The 17460-nt window shown below is 39.3% G+C and overlaps 1 protein-coding gene across 28 annotated transcripts in view; it reads right to left on the reverse strand.

Annotated features, from left to right (window-relative positions):
* Znf182 (zinc finger protein 182) overlaps positions 1-17460 on the reverse strand; it is a 72826-nt gene that overhangs the window by 51621 nt on the left and 3745 nt on the right. For 6 of the 28 annotated variants that reach the window (XM_035449962.1, XM_027432339.2, XM_035449968.1 and 3 more), the window contains one exon: positions 7616-7703. The exons of the other annotated variants lie outside the window; for them this stretch is intronic. Coding sequence is in view for 1 of the 6 variants with exons in the window: in XM_027432339.2 (XP_027288140.1) it covers positions 7616-7624 (9 nt within the window). In the remaining 5 variants the exon portion in view is untranslated. The remainder of the gene's footprint in view (positions 1-7615; positions 7704-17460) is intronic. 28 annotated transcript variants of the gene reach the window in all.

Raw genomic sequence — 17460 nt, forward strand, 5'->3', positions numbered from 1 at the left:
GTTGATCCATGCACTTGAAATATAAAAGCATGTACCCGTGGACAGTGGGCAGCCCAGTGCTGCATAACACTAGGATCTGTGCTTCCAAGTAAAATGCAGTGAACATACTCCCCCTGTGTCTCCCACTTAGTATAGGCATGAAACCTGGACAGAAGGCAGGAAACAGCATTTAGATGAATCTAAAAAGTAATACGTACCAGGAAGATTAAGAGGAAATGCCAGAACTTAATGGATTGTGATTTTCAACATTTCTCTGGTATTCTCTGGCCCAGGATAAAGGTAGCGTAGCAAAGAAGATGGTATGGACATAGACAAAGATTTCTAAAAGTGACCTTCTTGTCTGGCTTTAAGTGAAGGGAACCTTTAATGTTTATCCCTGAATTTTTATCCATCCTCTTCCTCACAATCAAACAGCAGAAAACCCAGCAGCTTCACTTGGAAAAACAGAACACACATGCTGGGCGTTGGTGGCACACACCTTTAATCCCAGCACTCGGGAGGCAGAGGCAGGCGGATCTCTGAATTCGAGGCCAGCCTGGTCTCCAGAGCGAGTGCCAGGATAGGCTCCAAAGCTAAACACAGAAACCCTGTCTCGAAAAACCAAAAGATAAAAGAAAAAACAGAACACACAGCAGCAGTGGAATCTGGTATAGTCGCCTAAAACCCAGAGAAGGGGCCAGCAAGATGGCTCAGCAGGAAAAGGCACTTGCTAACAAGCCTGACAACTTGAATTCAGGCCCAGAAATCACATGATGTAAGAAAAGAAGAGATTCCTACAAGTTGTCTTCTGACCTTTATACAAGTACCATGGCAAATGTGTGCCTCGCTTCACCCCTACTAAATGTGATGATTTTAAAAGAGGGATGAAAATGTCCCTTTCCTGAGACACTACAGTGCCAGTGTTCTACAGAGGATAGTAAACAGGGGCTGCAGGGGACTAAAAAGTACATGAGAAATTACAGGGAGAAGGAACATTTATTTAGGAACATAATCCCATAAAATCACTATCAGCTACTGTGTTCACCCTTAAGCTGTGGATGTGGTAGCTAATCTGAAACAGAAAAACAAACATTTTGAGAACTGAACTAACAAAGGGCAGCCACATGCCAGAATAGGCTATTAGGCATACACGGCAGGTCCAAATGAAATTGTTAAGGTTTGAAAACTGAATAGACATAGAAAACTGAACCATAGACAGCAACTACAACTTGCAGCCTGAACTAAATTGTGTTAACTGCCTATTACAAACAGAAAATTAACATTCTCCTTAGGATTCACAAAAAAATGGAATTTCATAAAACTTATGAACACAACCCCAAATTACATAGTATATATTCAAGAAACTAGAGAAATCTTAACTCACATGAGAAGACAAAGAACTGACTCCAACATGAATTAATAAAAATGTTAAAATTATTTGAAAGAGCCAGGTGTTGGTGGCACATGCCTTTAATCCCAGCACTTGGGAGGCAGAGGCAGGCGGATCTCTGTGAGTTCGAGGCCAGCCTGGTCTCCAGAGCGAGTATCAGGATAGGCTCCAAAGCTACACAGAGAAACCCTGTCTCGAAAAACCAAAAAATTATTTGAAAGAGTCTTCATAGCATCTAGTATTAAAAACATTTAGAAGGACAAATGCTTAGGGAGCCATTAGGGTCTCAGCAAAGAAACGAAAGATCTAATGAAGAACAAATGGGACCTTTTTAAAATTGAAGAGGACAGGGTGGGATGGGGGGTTGGTGGGGGGAGCGGGAGGACAGGAGAGAGAGGGAACTGGGATTGGTATGTAAAATAAGATTGTTTTTAATTGAAATAAAAATTAATTTAAAAAATAAATAAAATTGAAGAGGACAATAACTAAACTAAGCTCCCACTGGAATGACACAATAGGACAATGGAGACAGTAGAAAAAAAAACAGAAAAGTAGCAAAAGCTCTCAAGGTAAACACAAATTGTCCAGTCTGGAAAACAGGGAAGGAAGTACTAGGGTGGGCAAGGGAAATAAGAGCATGTCTGGGAGCATGAAGGATAATACCAGTTTCAGTTTATCAGAGTTTTAGAAGTAGAGGAGAAAGAGGGTAACCCAGAAATGTATTTGAAGAAATAATTCCTCATTGTGCCTCAAGTTTGACAAAAAGACAGGATCTGCAGGTTCAGGAGGTAGAACAATATGAAACAGGATAAAAAAACCCAAAGGATTCTATACCCAGAAACATTATCATAAAACTGCTGAAAACTAGACACAAAGGCAAATAATACATATAGGGGAATTAACTATTCAAATGACAGTATATTTCTTTCTTTTTTTTTTTTTTTGGTTTTTCGAGATAGGGTTCCTCTGTGTAGCTTTGGAGCCTGTCCTGGAACTCTGTAGACCAGGCTGGCCTCGAACTCACAGAGATCCTCCTGCCTCTGCCTCCCTAGTGCTAGAATTAAAGGCGTGCGCCACCAACACCCGACGACTGTATATTTCTTATCAGAAGTTACAGAGTGCAGAGGGAAGTAGAACGTGTTGAAGTACCAAAAAGAATGACAGCTTAGTGCAGTGAGATAGCGCATCTGGTAAGCATGCTCGCCTCCAAGCCTGATGGCCTGAGGTCAATCCCTGAAACCTACATGGAAGGAGAGGACTGACTTCTGTAAGTTCTGTCCTCCATAAGCACAATGTATGCACACATAAAACGTAAATATATATAAGAAATGATGGCACACTGAAAAAAATCTATATATGATATGGCAATTTCCTTTAGCAATAAAAGTGAAATAAAGATATTCAACTCAAGGAAAAATATGTTGCCAGTAGACTTCATCTGAAGATAATTACTAAAAGCACTTTACAGACAGGCAACTGATCACAGAGAGACATGTGAATCATCAACAACGAAGGAAGAACAGCAAACTTGGTTGTTTAAAATGATAAATATAATAATTTCATTTCTAGGGTCAAGGAAGAAATTAAAAATATATAAAAGACTACCTAGACTTCAATCAGAATGAGGACACAACATACCCAAACTTATGGGACACTGTGAGAGCAGTGCTAAGAGGAAAGTTCACAGCACTAGGTGCCCACATGAAGAAACTGGAGAATAGTCTCACTAGAGAACTGACAGAACAACTGAACAAAAAGAAGCCAACACACTCAAGAGGAGTAGACGCCAGGAAATAATCAAATTGAGGGCTGAAAACAATAAAGTAGAAATTAGGAAAACAATACAAAGAATCAATGAAATCAAGAGTTGGTTCTTCGAGAAAATCAACAAGATAGACAAACATTTATCCAAACTTAACCAAAAGGCAGAGAGAGAATATGCAAATTAACAAAATCAGAAATGAAAAGGGGGATATAACAATGGACACTGAGGAAATCTAGAAAACCATCAGGTCATACTCTGAAAACCTGTACTCCACAATTTCGGAAATCTAAAGGAAATGGACAATTTTCTGGATAGATATCACTTACCAAAATTAAATGAAGGACAGATAAGCAATTTCAATAGACCTATAGCCACTAAGGAAATAGAAGCAGTCATCAAAAGTCTACCAACAAAAATGCCCAGGACCAGAAGGTTTCAGTACAGAATTCTACCAGAAATTCAAAGAACAGCTAATACCAATTCTCCTCGAAGTATTCCACACAAAGAAGAAGGGACATTGCCAAACTCTTTTTACAAGGCTTCAATAACCTTGATACCCAAGCCACAAAAAGATACAATTAAGAGAAATTCAGACCAATATCCCTCATGAACATTGATGCAAAAAATTCAATAAAATATTGGCAAACTCATTCCAAGAACACATCAGATAAATCATCCACCATGATCAAGTAGGTTTCTTCCCAGCGATGCAGGGGTGGTTCAACATATGAAAATCCATCAATGTAATCCACCATATAAACAAACTAAAAAAGAAAAATCACATGATCATCTAACTAGATGTTCAAAAACCCTTTGACAAAATCCAACACCCCTTCATGATAAAGGACTTAGGAGAGATCAAGGATAACAGGAACATAGCTAAGCATAATAAAATCAATATACAGCAAACCAACAGCCAACATCAAACTAAATGGAGAGAAAATCAACACAATACCTTTAAAATCAGGAATAAGACAAGACTGTCCACTGCCTTGTCTTCAGTATTGTACTTGATGTTCTAGCTAGAGCAATAAGACAACTAAAGGTGATCAAGGGGATACAAATTGGAAAAGAAGAAGTCAAACTTTTACTATTTGCAGATGATATCATAGTTTACATAAGTGACCTAAAAAACTATACCAGGGAACACCTATAGCTGACAACACCTTCAGCAAAGTAGCAGGATACAAAATTAACTAAAAAAAAATCAGTAGCCCTACTATATATGGATGATAAATGTGCTGAGAAAGAAATCAGAGAAACATCACTCTTTACAATAGCCACAAACAACATAAAATACCTTGGTAACACTAACCAAACAAGTGAAAGACATGTATAACAAGAACTTTGAGTCTTTAAAGAAAGATATTAAAGACGATACCAGAAAATGGAAAGATCTTCCATGCTCTTGGATAGGTAGGATCAACATAGTAAAAATGGCAATCTTGCCAAAGCAATCTACAGATTCAATGCAATCCCCATCAAAATCCCAGCACAATTTTTCACAGACCTTGAAAGAACAATACCCAACTTTATATGGAGAAACAAAAGACCCAGGATAGCCAAAGCAACCCTATACAATAAAGGAACTTCTGGAGGCCTCACCATACCTGACTTCAAGCTCTTTTATAGAGCTATAGTCCTGAAAATAGCTTGGTATTGTCACAAAAATAGACAGGTAGACCAATGGAATTAAATTGAAAACTCTGATATGGACCCACACTCCTACAAACGCCTGATTTTTGACAAAGAAGCTAAAACTATACAATGGAAAAAAGAAAGCATCTTCAACAAATGGTGCTCGTATAACTGGATGCTGGCATGTAGAAGACTGTAGATAGATCCCTATCTATTGCCATGCACAAAACTTAAGTTCAAATGGATCAAAGAATTCAACATAAATCAACCACATTGAAACTCTTAGAAGAGAAAGTGGGAGCTAACCTTGAATGAACTGGAATAGGAGACTGCTTCCTGAACATAACACCAGTAGCATAGACACCGAGATTGACAATAAATGGGACCTCCTGAAACTGAAAACCTTCTGTAACGCAAAATACACAGTCAACAAGACAAAATGGCAGAACACAAGAAGCTAGTCACCAAAACACCAAATAATCCAATTAAAAAGTGGGGTACAGAACTAAATAGAGAATTCTCAATATAGGAATCTAAAATGGCTTAAAGACACTTGAGATAGTACTCAACATCCTCAGCCATCAGGGAAATTCAAATCAAAACATATCTGATACCATCTCACTCCTGTCAGAATGGCTAAATTCAAATACACCCATGACAGTTTGTGCTGGAGAGGATGTGTAGAAAGGGGAGCACTCCTCCACTGCTGCTGGGAGTGGAGAGGTACAGCCTCTTTGGAAATCAGTATAGCAGTGCCTCAGGAAAATGGGAATCAGTCTATCACAAGATCCAGCAATTCCACTCTTAAGCATATACCCAAAAGATGCACATTCATACAACATTTGTTCAACTATGTTCGCAGCAGCATTATTTGTAATAGACAGAACCTGGAAGCAACCTAGATTCTCCTCAATTGAAGAATAGATAAAGAAAATGTGGTACATTTACACAATGGATTATTACTCAGTGGATAAAAACTATGAAATGTTGAAATTTGCAGGCAAATGGATGGAACTGGAAGAAATCATCCTGAGTGAGGTAACCCAGTAACAAAAAGACAAACATGGTATGTACTTACTAATATATATGGATTTTAGACATAGAGCAAAGAATTACCAGCCTACAATCCACACCGCCAGAGAAGCTAGGAAACAAGGAGGACCCTAAGAGAGACATACATGGACCCCTGGAGAAGGGGAAAGGGACAAGATCTCCTGAGTTAATTGGGATCACTGGGGGAGGGGAGAATCGAGTTAGGAGAAAGAGAAGGGGGGGAAGAGGAGGGGAAGACATGGGGGAGCTGGAAGATGGAGTTAGGAGAAGAAGAGAGGAGAACAAGAAAAGAGATACCAAAATAGAGGGAACCATTATAGGTTAAAAGAGAAATTTGGCACTAGGGAAATGTCCAGAGATCTACAAGGATGACACCAACTAACAATGTAAGCAATGGTAGAGAGGCTACCTTAAATGCCCTTCTCTGATAATGAGATTGATGACTAATTTATATGCCATCCTAGAGCCTTAATCCAGTAGCTGATGGAAGCAAACACAGACACCCACAGGTAAACAGTGAGTTGAACTCCTGGAATCCAGTTGCAGAGAGGGAGGGGTGATGAGCAATGGGGTCAAGACCAGGCTTGAGAGACCCACAGAAACAGCTGACCTGAACATGGGGGAGCTCACGGACCCCAGACTGATAGCTGGGAAACCAGCATGGGACTGATCCAGACCCCCTGAACATGGATGCCAGTTTAGAGGTCTGAGCAACCTATGGGGCCTCTGGTAATGGATCAGTATTTATCCCTAGTACATGAATGGACTTTGGGAGCCCTCTCCACATAGAGGGATACTCCCTCAGCCTAGATACACGGGGGAGGGACTAGGCCCTGCTCCAAATGATGACAGACTTGGAAGATCCCCATGGAAGGCCTCACCCTCCTTGGGGAGCAGAAAATGGATGGGATAGAGATTTGTGGGGGGCAGTGGAGGAGGGAGGGAGAAGGAACTGGGATTGACATGTAAAAGAAGCTTGTTTCAGGAGGACCCTTAGAGAGACATACTTGATCCCCTGGAGAAGGCGAAAGGGTCAAGATCTCCTGAGCAAATTGAGAGCATGGGAAGAGGGGGGAGGGAGCTAGGAGAATGAGAAGGGAAGAAGAGGAGGGTTGCAGAGGTCATGAGGGAGCAGAAAGTTTGAGTCAGGGGAAGAATAGAAGAAAGGATATGTGATAGGTAGGGTTTTAGTTGGGGGGGCTAGTAGGGGAAGACGGGAGGGAGAAGGGAACTGGGATTGTCATGTAAAACAATCTTGTTTCTAATTCAAATAAAAAAATACCAAAATATGGACCAGTACACAAAAAAGAAGCTTGTTTCTAATTTAAATAAAAATAATGTCATTTCTCTTCAATTCTCTAAAATATGAAAATGTTGAAAGCACTAATTAACAATGTAAAGACATATGTAGTAGCACATGGCCATGCCATCTACTCAAGAGGCCAAGGCAGGAAGATCAAATGAACCTAGGAAATTGGGACTTCACAGCCAACATAGTGAAACTCTACATAAAAACAATACCCCCAATACAAACAAAGAGACAAAAACAATGTAATAGTATCCAGTGTAATTTTCAATGAATGTAGATCTATGACAAACTAAACAGAAAGGGAACCAGATAAGGAGACTTACATAATAGCCAAGTTCATACATCTTGCTAAAGAAGTACAAATATTAACATTAATCATATTGTATAAAGGAAAGTACACATGATAACCTCTACAACAAACACAAAACAAATTATGTAAACAATTATAGTCTAATATAGGGCCAGGTGTGGTGGTACTTACCTGCAACATCAATGCTTAGGAAGCAGAGGAGGCAGAAGGATCATAAATTTGAGACCAGCTTGGGCCATATGTCAAGTTCCAAAACAGCCTGAAATAGAAAGAAACAGTCAACACAGGACTTTAATCCCAGCACCCACGAAGCAGAGCAGGCAGATCTCTGTGAGTTCAAGGCCATTCATAGGCTACAGAGTGAGACTGTCTCAAAACAACTAAAACCCAACCAATCAAACAAAAGAGTATACAACTACATAATACCATGGACGGTTTGCTAACACATACAGAATGCCCTACTAAAGAGCAGAGCATACATTTTTTTCAAGTATGTATGAACTGGGAAACAAGCTTTGACAAACTTAACATAATTTGAGACCCTGTCTCAAAAAATAATACAGAATACTCAGTGGAGAAGTATGCTTGGCATACTAGGGGTTCTGGGTTCAATTCTAAGCACACACAGATAGATAATTAACTATGTAATACTAAAATGTTTTAAAAAATTAAAGACAGCAAGAATGTTGTCTTTTTTGGGGGGGTGTTCGAGACAAGGTTTCTCTGTGTAGCTTTTTAGCTTTGGAGCCTGTCCTGGCACTCGCTCTGGAGTCCAGGCTGGTCTCGAACTCACAGAGATCCGCCTGCCTCTGCCTCCTGAGTGCAGGGATTAAATGCCCGGCTGAGTGTTGTCTTTCTTTTTAATTGTTGCTGCCTTTTAAGTTATGGCTATCCTAGTCAGCAAATGCAACTCTGCTGCTACCAGCAGCAGCTAGGCCATAAGAGCCAAAGCTTGAGGAAATTCTGTTCCCTTATGAACTGACACTTTCAAAGCTCCTAAGAAAACTTATTTAAATCTCCATCCCGCTAGAGAACTCAAGATTCAAAGGTTGAGGTTAAATCCTGCTTCCCAGAGAGGCTGAATAGCAAGCAGCTCACCTAGCTCATATCTTTGTGTCTCCCAAGAAGTCCTGGAGCTTGTTCTCATCCCTCCTTATAAACTCTTCTTCACCTGGCTCCTCTCTACAACTTCCTATCAGCTAGTTGCTGACCCAGACTCCTGACCACAGTGAATTTTATTTAATCAAACACATCTTTGCATCATTGAACAAATGTTCCAGAACATAAACAAAAGTAACACACCTTAAAATAATATAATATTCTATAACACAAGAGGAACCACTACCAAATAAAATGGAAAAAAGCAGTGAATGAATAATGAAAAGGTACACCTAAATCCAAGGGTATCAATAATTACACTAAAGGTAAAATGACTAAAATACACCAATTAAACCAAAATTTTCAAGTGGATTAAAAATATTATCCATTATTAGGGATTGAATTGTATGCTACTCAGTTCATATATTAGAGCCTAATTCATATATTAACATTTTGAGATAGGATACTTATAGAGGTAATTAAAATTTAAATGAATGGTTGGGGCTTGAGATCAGTGGTAGAGTGCTTGCCTAGCAAGCACAAAGCCCCAGGTTCAATCCCAGGCACTGACATAAAAGGAAAAGGAAAAGTTAAAGGAAGGTATGAAAGCAGAGCCAATAAAGATCTGGTATAAGAAGAGGAACAGTGTGAAGAGTAGAAAAGCAAGGTCAAAGCAAGTAGGCCACCTGCAAGTAGAAAGCAGGCCCTAATCAAACAATAAATCAGAGAGACTTTCATCTTGGATTTCCCAGCCTCTAGACCTGTTGAAAGAGAAACTTCTGATGTTTAAGCACCTATTCTGTGGTACTTTGTTATGATAGCTCCAACAGACTAATGAACCCAACTATATGTTATCCACAAGAACACACTTCAGATGTAATAATACTAGTTGTATAAAAAGTAAGGACCAGCTAGGTAAGGTGGTGCACACCTGTAATTTCAGCATTTGGTAGTTAAAGACATGAGGATCTTGAGTTTGAGGCCAGCCTGGAGTAAACAGTGAGATTGAGGTCAGTTAGGACTGGATATAGAGAGACTGTGTCAACAAAAAGGGATGAGTCTGAAGAGACGGCTTAACAGTTAAGAGCATGGCCCTTTCTTCCAGAGGACCTGGGTTCAATTCCCGATACACACAAACATTTGTAACTCCACTTCCAAGAAATCTGATGCCCTATTCTGGCCCCCAAGAAAGTCACATGGTGCACAGACATAGATACAGATGAAACACCTATATACATGAAATTAATGAAAAAAGTTTTAAAAGGATGGAAAAAGTATATTATTGATATACTAATCAAAGAAAAACTACAGTGACTATATTCATAACAGGCAAAGTAGAATTTGAATGAGAAAGTAAGAAAAAATAATCACCCAGGAGAGTGTCTGACACTACATAAGGGTAACAAGGCCAAAAACAAAACAAAGCAAAGCAAAACAAAACCCAACCAACCATCCAACCAACCAACCAATCAACCAACCCAACCCAACCAAAAAATCATCAGTCCCAAAGCCAGGAATAGTTGCACATGCATGTAATCCTCATGCTACAATAGCTGAGGCAGAAGGACTATGAGATCAAGGCTTGCTTGAAGGACACAGGGAGTTTGAGACCAGCCTAAGTTACACAGTAAGACCCTGTCTAAAAACACACCACCTCCAACACTGCTCCTGAAATGTTTGTATCTAACAAGAGACCTTTACAATGTGTGAAGCAGGGTTGGGAAGGTATCTGTCACTGAAGGTCTTACCACACAAGCATAAGGAAGAAACCTGATTTGGTTTCTGACTGTACATTCATATTCACATACAGATGCATCCACATATGTGAACACATATGCATAAAACACACACACACGCACGCACGCACGCACGCACGCACGCACGCACGCACGCACACACACACACACACACACACTACTTGAAAACTGAAACTGAAAGGAGAAATAGACAAATTAGACACTGCAGTGAGTGCTCCTTTCTTAGGACCTCATGGAACCAGTAAACAGAAAATTTAACAAGGATATGGAATTAAGTTAACACCATTAGCTGCATGCAAATGACTTCCAGAACACTCCACTAAAAACAGACTTTTCAAGTACATGTGACTTATTAACAAAGGAGACTCTATCACAAAGCAAGCTTTAACAAACTGAAAATAACTGAAATCATACTAAGTATGCTATCAGATCAGAAAGAAATTAAGAAACAACAGAAGTAGAAAGACAAAAGGAAAATTTCTAGACATTCTGTAATTACATACCATTCTTCCAAACAACATTCTGAGCATCATGGCAAGACTCTGGTTCAAAAACCACTACTACCACCCCCATTCCTAAAAGTATATGTACATAACAAAAGACATTTAAAATATGTGAAGTAAAAACAACAAAGAACATTAGAGCATATTTTAAACTGAACAAGAATGAAAATATAAAAATGTGTGAGACATAGCTAATGAGCTTAAATCTTACAGCACTAAAAGAATAAATTATTTTTTGAGACAGGGTCTCACATATTCCAGGCTGGACTTCAACTCCTGATCTTCCTGCTTCTATATTAAAAGTGCTGTGGTAATGGGCATTCATCACAATATCTTGTTTTATGTGATATTGGAGCTCAAACGCAGAATTTTCTGGCTGCTGGGTAAATATTCTACCAACTGAACTATCTCCAGCACCATGAAAAAAAATTATACTTAAAAAAATATTATTTGAGTCAGTTCTCTCCTTCCATTATGCAAGTCTCAGGAACTAAACTCAAGTTATCAGGCTTGGCAGCAGGTGCCTTTACCCACTGAGCCATTTTGCCAGCTCTTGAAAAAAATTAAATCAATAATCTAAGCTTAATTCTTAAGAAAGTCAACAGAGAAGACCATATCCCAAAGCAAACTGAAGAAGTAATAGAAAACAGAAACAAATGAAATTTGAAATAGAAAAACAACATAGACAAAACAATAAAGAAAGGATGATTAGTTTAAAAGCATAGGGTTGGAGAGATGGCTCAGACTTTCAGGATAGCCAGGACTACACAGAGAAATCCTGTCTCAAAAAACAAACAAACAAACAAATGAACAAAGTCACATCTCTCATGAAAACAATAGTGACTGTTAAAATATTAACAAATTGGACTTACAAATTTGCAAAAAGAATAATATACCATGATTACGTAGGATTCATTTCAGGGACCCAAACATGGTTCTATATTTAAAATTTAATCAGTAGAATTATACAATTGTTGCTCACTGTAAAAAGAAGCATCTCTGATCAAAACTGACAAATCTATGGGGATAAACAGAACTATTTGGAAGTCAATTTGACAGGCATATCATGTTCATTTGGCAAAATTGCTGCAGTTTACCTTCTAGTGCCTATGACTTCCCCAGCCACAGGCTTTTGGGTGGGTTAATAATACCAAATAATGATGTGTTTTCTTCTATATATATGTATATGTTTCATTTTTAAAGTTATTATAATGGTTTGTTTTTAAATGCTTATTTTTCAGTAGTCACCATCTGTCTGTAGAATTGTGATTGATTTTTGTTTGTTGACCTTGTATCCTGTGATTCAGCTGAACTCCCTTAATTGCCTTACATATTTTTCTTGATAGAGTCCTTGGAGTTTTCGTCATGTTCTAATCATGTCTTCCTTGAACAGAGATACTTTTAAACTCATGATGCCTTTTTCCTGCACATTCGCACTGGCTGGCTTTCCCAGCCTGTTTAGTAGCAATGGGGGAAAGGAAACATGCTGGTCTTGTGTTTGAATCTAGACTTGGATCATTTAATCTAGAAGTATTAAAGATTTTTTATATCAAGGCCACAAAATTTTTTCTTTTTCTATTTTTCTGAGGATTTTTTTTATCATGAAACACTTATGAATTTTTCAAAGTCTATTCTGCATCTGTTGACACATCTGTGGTTATTCTCTGAGAATTTTTAAATGGTTTTCTAGGGGGAGGGGCTAATGAGACCCACTCCTCTCTAAGGATCTATAGGCAGGTAATGGTTGCTGTGGAGAGAGAGGCATTTTCTTCAGTGGGGTAGCCACTGGCAAGGTGTTCACCATGCTCCAGTAAATAACCTCTCACCTATGATCCTCTATATAACCTTAATGAAACTCATTGGGTGAGCAAAAGAAAAAAAAAGATATTGAAGTATGGGGACTATCTGATAAAAGTAAGAGCATTGTGGAAAGGGGACAAGAGATGGTAAAGTAGAGTGAAAATGATCAAAATACATCATACACAGGTAATGAAAAGATCGTAATCAAATTCATTACAATGTATAGTATCATCATCGACTGAAACTGTATCCTTCAAAAATTAAATCCTAACCCACAACTTGGTAGGGTTTGTGGGGGGATTAAGAAGATAATTAGGGTTATATGAAGTCAGAAGGGTGGGTTTTCATCTCACAGGAGTGAGTCCATAGAGGAAGGACAGCAAATGAAGTTCCCTGCCCTCCTTTCCCCCTATGGCATGCAGACAAGAAAGGCCATGTAAGGACAAGCAAAAGGGCAGTCACAGGAAACTCAGGAAGACACCTTACCAGAAAACAGCCCTACTGACATCTGATCTTGTATTTCCAGTCTCTAGAGCCACCAAAGACAAGGTGTTTTGGTTTGTTTAAGTCACTTTTAGTGGTACTGGTGAGTGAACTATACCTTTATCAACTGTGGTATCTTCTCATGGTAGCCTAGGCAGAACAAAAATACATGTGGAGAAAGAGAGGGGAGAAGAGGAGAGGAGAGGAGGAAATGGAGGAGCAGGAAGGTTGAGTCAGGGGAAGAATAGAGGAGAGCAAGATAAGAGATATCATAATAGAGGGAGCCATTATAGGTTTGAGGAGGGATCTGGCACTAGGGAGATTCCCACAGATCCACAAGGATGACACCAACTGGCAATCTAAGCAATAGTGGAGAGGTTACTCTAAATGCCCTTCCCCTATAATGAAACTGATGACTGCCTTATAGGCCATCATAGGGCCTTCATCCAGTAGCTGATGGAAGCAGAAGCAGACATCCACAGCTAAACACTGAACTGAACTCTAGAACCCAGTTGCAGAGAGGGAGGAGTGATGAGCAAAGAGATCAAGACCGGGCTGGTGAAACCCACAGAAACAGCTGACCTGAGCAAGGGGGAGTGCATGGACCCCAGACTGATGTCTGGGAGGCCAGCATGGGACTGACCCAGACCCCTGAATGTAGATGTCAGTGAGGAGGCCTCGGCACTCTATGGGGCCTCTGGTAGTGGATCAGTTTATCCCTGGAGTAAGAAAGGACTTTGGGAGCCCATCCCATGTGGAGGGATTCTCTTTCAGCCTGCACACATGGGGGAGGGCCTAGGCCCTTCCCAGGATGATATGACAGATTTTGGGGATCCCCCATGGAGGGCCTTACCCTCCCTGGGGAGCAGACGGGGGATGGGGTCAGAGGTTGGTGGGGGGGTGGGAGAGGAGGGGAGGGAGAGGGAGCAGGATTGACACGTGAAGCAGGCTTGTTTCTCATTCAAACTAATGAAAAAATTTCTTGGAAAAAAAGAAAAAAAAAGATCTAAACAAAACAATGACTTTTAATGTTACTTAACTCCTATCACAGTCTTAGCAAGATATTTTAAAACATATCATCAAGATTATCCTAAAATCTATGCAGGAAGACAAAAGGAAAGGAACACACATAGCCAAACAATTTTGGCAATGTATAATAAAGTTAGAGAATTCTCATTACCTAATGTTAAGATTTATTATTAAGCTTCATTAATGAAGACACTGTAATGCTGATGAAAGACAGATATACAAATCAACAGAACAAAATATACAAACAATTCTTAGAAGAAAACACAGGAACTGGCCGTGGTGGCACATGTCTGTTGTCACAATGCTCAAATGCTGAGAGGCAGGAGGGTCAAGAGTTTATGGCTAGACAGGATAATACAGCCAGTTTCAGGCCTATGTGTGTGTGTGGGTCTTAGTTAGGGTCTCCATTGCTATGAAGACACACCAGAACTCGTATAAAGGAAAACATTTAATTGGGGCTGGTTTGCAGTTTCAGAGGGTTAGTCCATTATCATCATGGCAGGAAGCATGGAGACATGCAGGCAGACATGCTGCTGGAGAAGGAGCTGAGAGTTATACATTTGGATCTGTAAGCAGCAGGGAGTGACTGAGATGCACTAGGCCTGGCTTGGGTTTTTGAGACCTCAAAGCCTGCCTCCAGTGACACACTTTCCTCCAAGAAGGCCACACTTCCAAACAGCACCAGTCCCTGTAAGCCTATGGGGCCATTTTCATTCAAACTACCACACTGGGTTAAATATCAAGACCTTAAAAATTTTAAAAAAAATTAAGAAACATAGGTTTAAAACTATACAACATCAGTCTGGGAAGTAATTGGTTTGGGATCTGACCTCTAATGCTCAACAACAAAAATAATAATAGGTAAGTAGGATAAAATGGAAAAACTTCTGCATTAGAAAGAAATAGTTAACTGAGTGAAGAGGTAAACCTTTAGATTGGGAGAAAATATTTAAAACTATATTTAAATTATTTAAAAGCAATTATTTCTGATAATTTTTTTTTTTTGGTTTTTCGAGACAGGGTTTCTCTGTGGCTTTGGAGGCTGTCCTGGAACTAGCTCTTGTAGACCAGGCTGGTCTTGAACTCACAGAGATCCTCGTGCCTCTGCCTCCCAAATGCTGGGATTAAAGGCGTGCGCCAACAACGCCTGGCCTGATAAATTATTAATAACCAAAAAATTTAACTGAACTCAATAGCAAGTAAACAACACAGGGGGAAGGGCTTGGTCCTGCCTCAACTTGATATGCCAGTCTTTGTTGACTCCCTATGGGAGGCCTTACTCTTACTGAGGAGTGCATGGGGGTTGGGTGGGGGAAAGATAGGGGGTAGTGGGAGGAGGGGGCGGAGGAGAACTGTGGTTGGTATGTAAAATGAAAAAAAACTTTTAAATAAATAAAAAGTAACAAAGAAACCGAGTAAGTAATCTGAACATATATTTCTAAGATAAAAGACACAGGCAAGCATGGTGACATGCATCTGTAAACCACCACTTAGGAGGCAAGCCGAAGTTACATAGCAAGTTCAATGCTAGTCTGTAACATTGTCTGAAAAAGATACACAAATGGCCAACAGATAATGTGAAAAATATTCAATATCACTAGTCATTACAGAAATACAAATTAGAACTATGAGTTATCAGAATGACTATTATGGAAAATACAACAAGGGTTAGCAAGGACATAAAGAAAAGAGAACTTTTTGTCCATGGTTGGTAGGAATGTAAATTAGTACAACCCTTATAGAAATCAATGTAAAGATTTTCAAAAGAAACTGAAAATAGAATTTCCATATAATCCAGTAATTTGTCTTCCATGTGTAGACAAAATATTTGAATTATGTTCAGGAGACATCTACATTCCCAACATCATGGCAGCACTAGTCACAATACTCAAGATAGAGTACATACCTTTAATCCCAACACTTAGGCAGAGTCAAGCATGTATCTGTGAGTTTGAGGACAGCCTGAAAACCTGATCTACATAGGGAGTTTCAGACTAGCCAAGGTTACAGAGTTAGACCCTATCTCAAAAAATCCAGGAAATTGTGTCATTACAATGTGGATGAACCTGGAGGCTGCTATGCTAAATGAAATGAACCAAACAGACAAATACTATATATTGTCACTTACATGTGGAATCTAAAAAAACCAAACTAAATAGTAGCAAAAAAGTGGAATGGTTAATATCAGAGGCTGGAGGGGATTAGGGAGACATTGGTCGAAGTATAGAATATGTTCAGTCAGACAGGATTAAAAATGATAAGTATTTGATGTGATAGGTGTGTTGGGTTTGATCTAAGCATTCCACAATATGTAAACAGCATCATTTTTAATCTGTTTCCTAACACTTTGCTTTCTTATATAACCCAGGACCATCTATCTAAAAGTGGCACCATCCATAGTGGGCTGGAATTTCCCACATCAATCATTAATTAAGAAAATGCCCCATAAGGCCAATCAGACAGAGGCATTTCCTCAATTAAGCCTCCTTCTCCAGGTGACTCTAGTTTATATCAAATTAACAAACACACTAGCCAGCACAGTATCCAGTAAATATATAGAACTATACTCAATATTCTTTTTTAAAAATCAGAACAAAGATACCACCAATAATTTTTTGTAGTATTGGGAATTGAGCCCATTCTAGGGTCTTGCCCATTCTAGGTAGGTGTTCTACCACTGGGATACATCCTCAGCATTTGCATTTTGGGGACAGGATCCTGCTATGTAGCTCAGGGTAGCCCAGGATTCACGATCCACTTGTCTCAGCCTCCTAAGTGCTGGGATTACAGCTAAATGTCATCCTGCCCAGAAGACAACTGATTTGTAGAGGTAAGACAGGGTTTTATGTAGTCTGAGTTTTGTTACTAGATTATCTGATTTATATCAGATTCATGAAATAACCAAACTCCTAAAATATAGAACAGATAGGACTTTCCAGCAGTCTAGGTCTGGGGTGGGGGTTAGGGAACAGTGAATGCAGCCTTAAAGGAGCCTTAAAGAGATGCAATATTTTGGGCCTAGTCATGTCAATATCCTATCTGTGATATTTTCTATAGTTCTTAAATATGTAATAAATGGTTATAGAGGCCCTCTCTGCATTACCTTTGAACTGTATGTACATAGTCTTCAAACTGTAGGTAAATCAAACGTCTAAAAAGCAAATATATAATTTCAAAATAAGGTTCTAAATACATGTTCCATTTTATGTGACACACTTGAGAAAACAAAATGACACAGAATAGATCTATAGTTGCCTGAGTTTACCAGATGGGAGACTATGTTGCTATAAGAGAATAGCACCTAAAAAGAGGAACTCTCCTCCATTGTTGGTGGGAGTGCAAACTT

This window comes from Cricetulus griseus, chromosome X, assembly GCF_003668045.3.
Source record: "Cricetulus griseus strain 17A/GY chromosome X, alternate assembly CriGri-PICRH-1.0, whole genome shotgun sequence".
Lineage (NCBI taxonomy): Eukaryota > Metazoa > Chordata > Mammalia > Rodentia > Cricetidae > Cricetulus > Cricetulus griseus.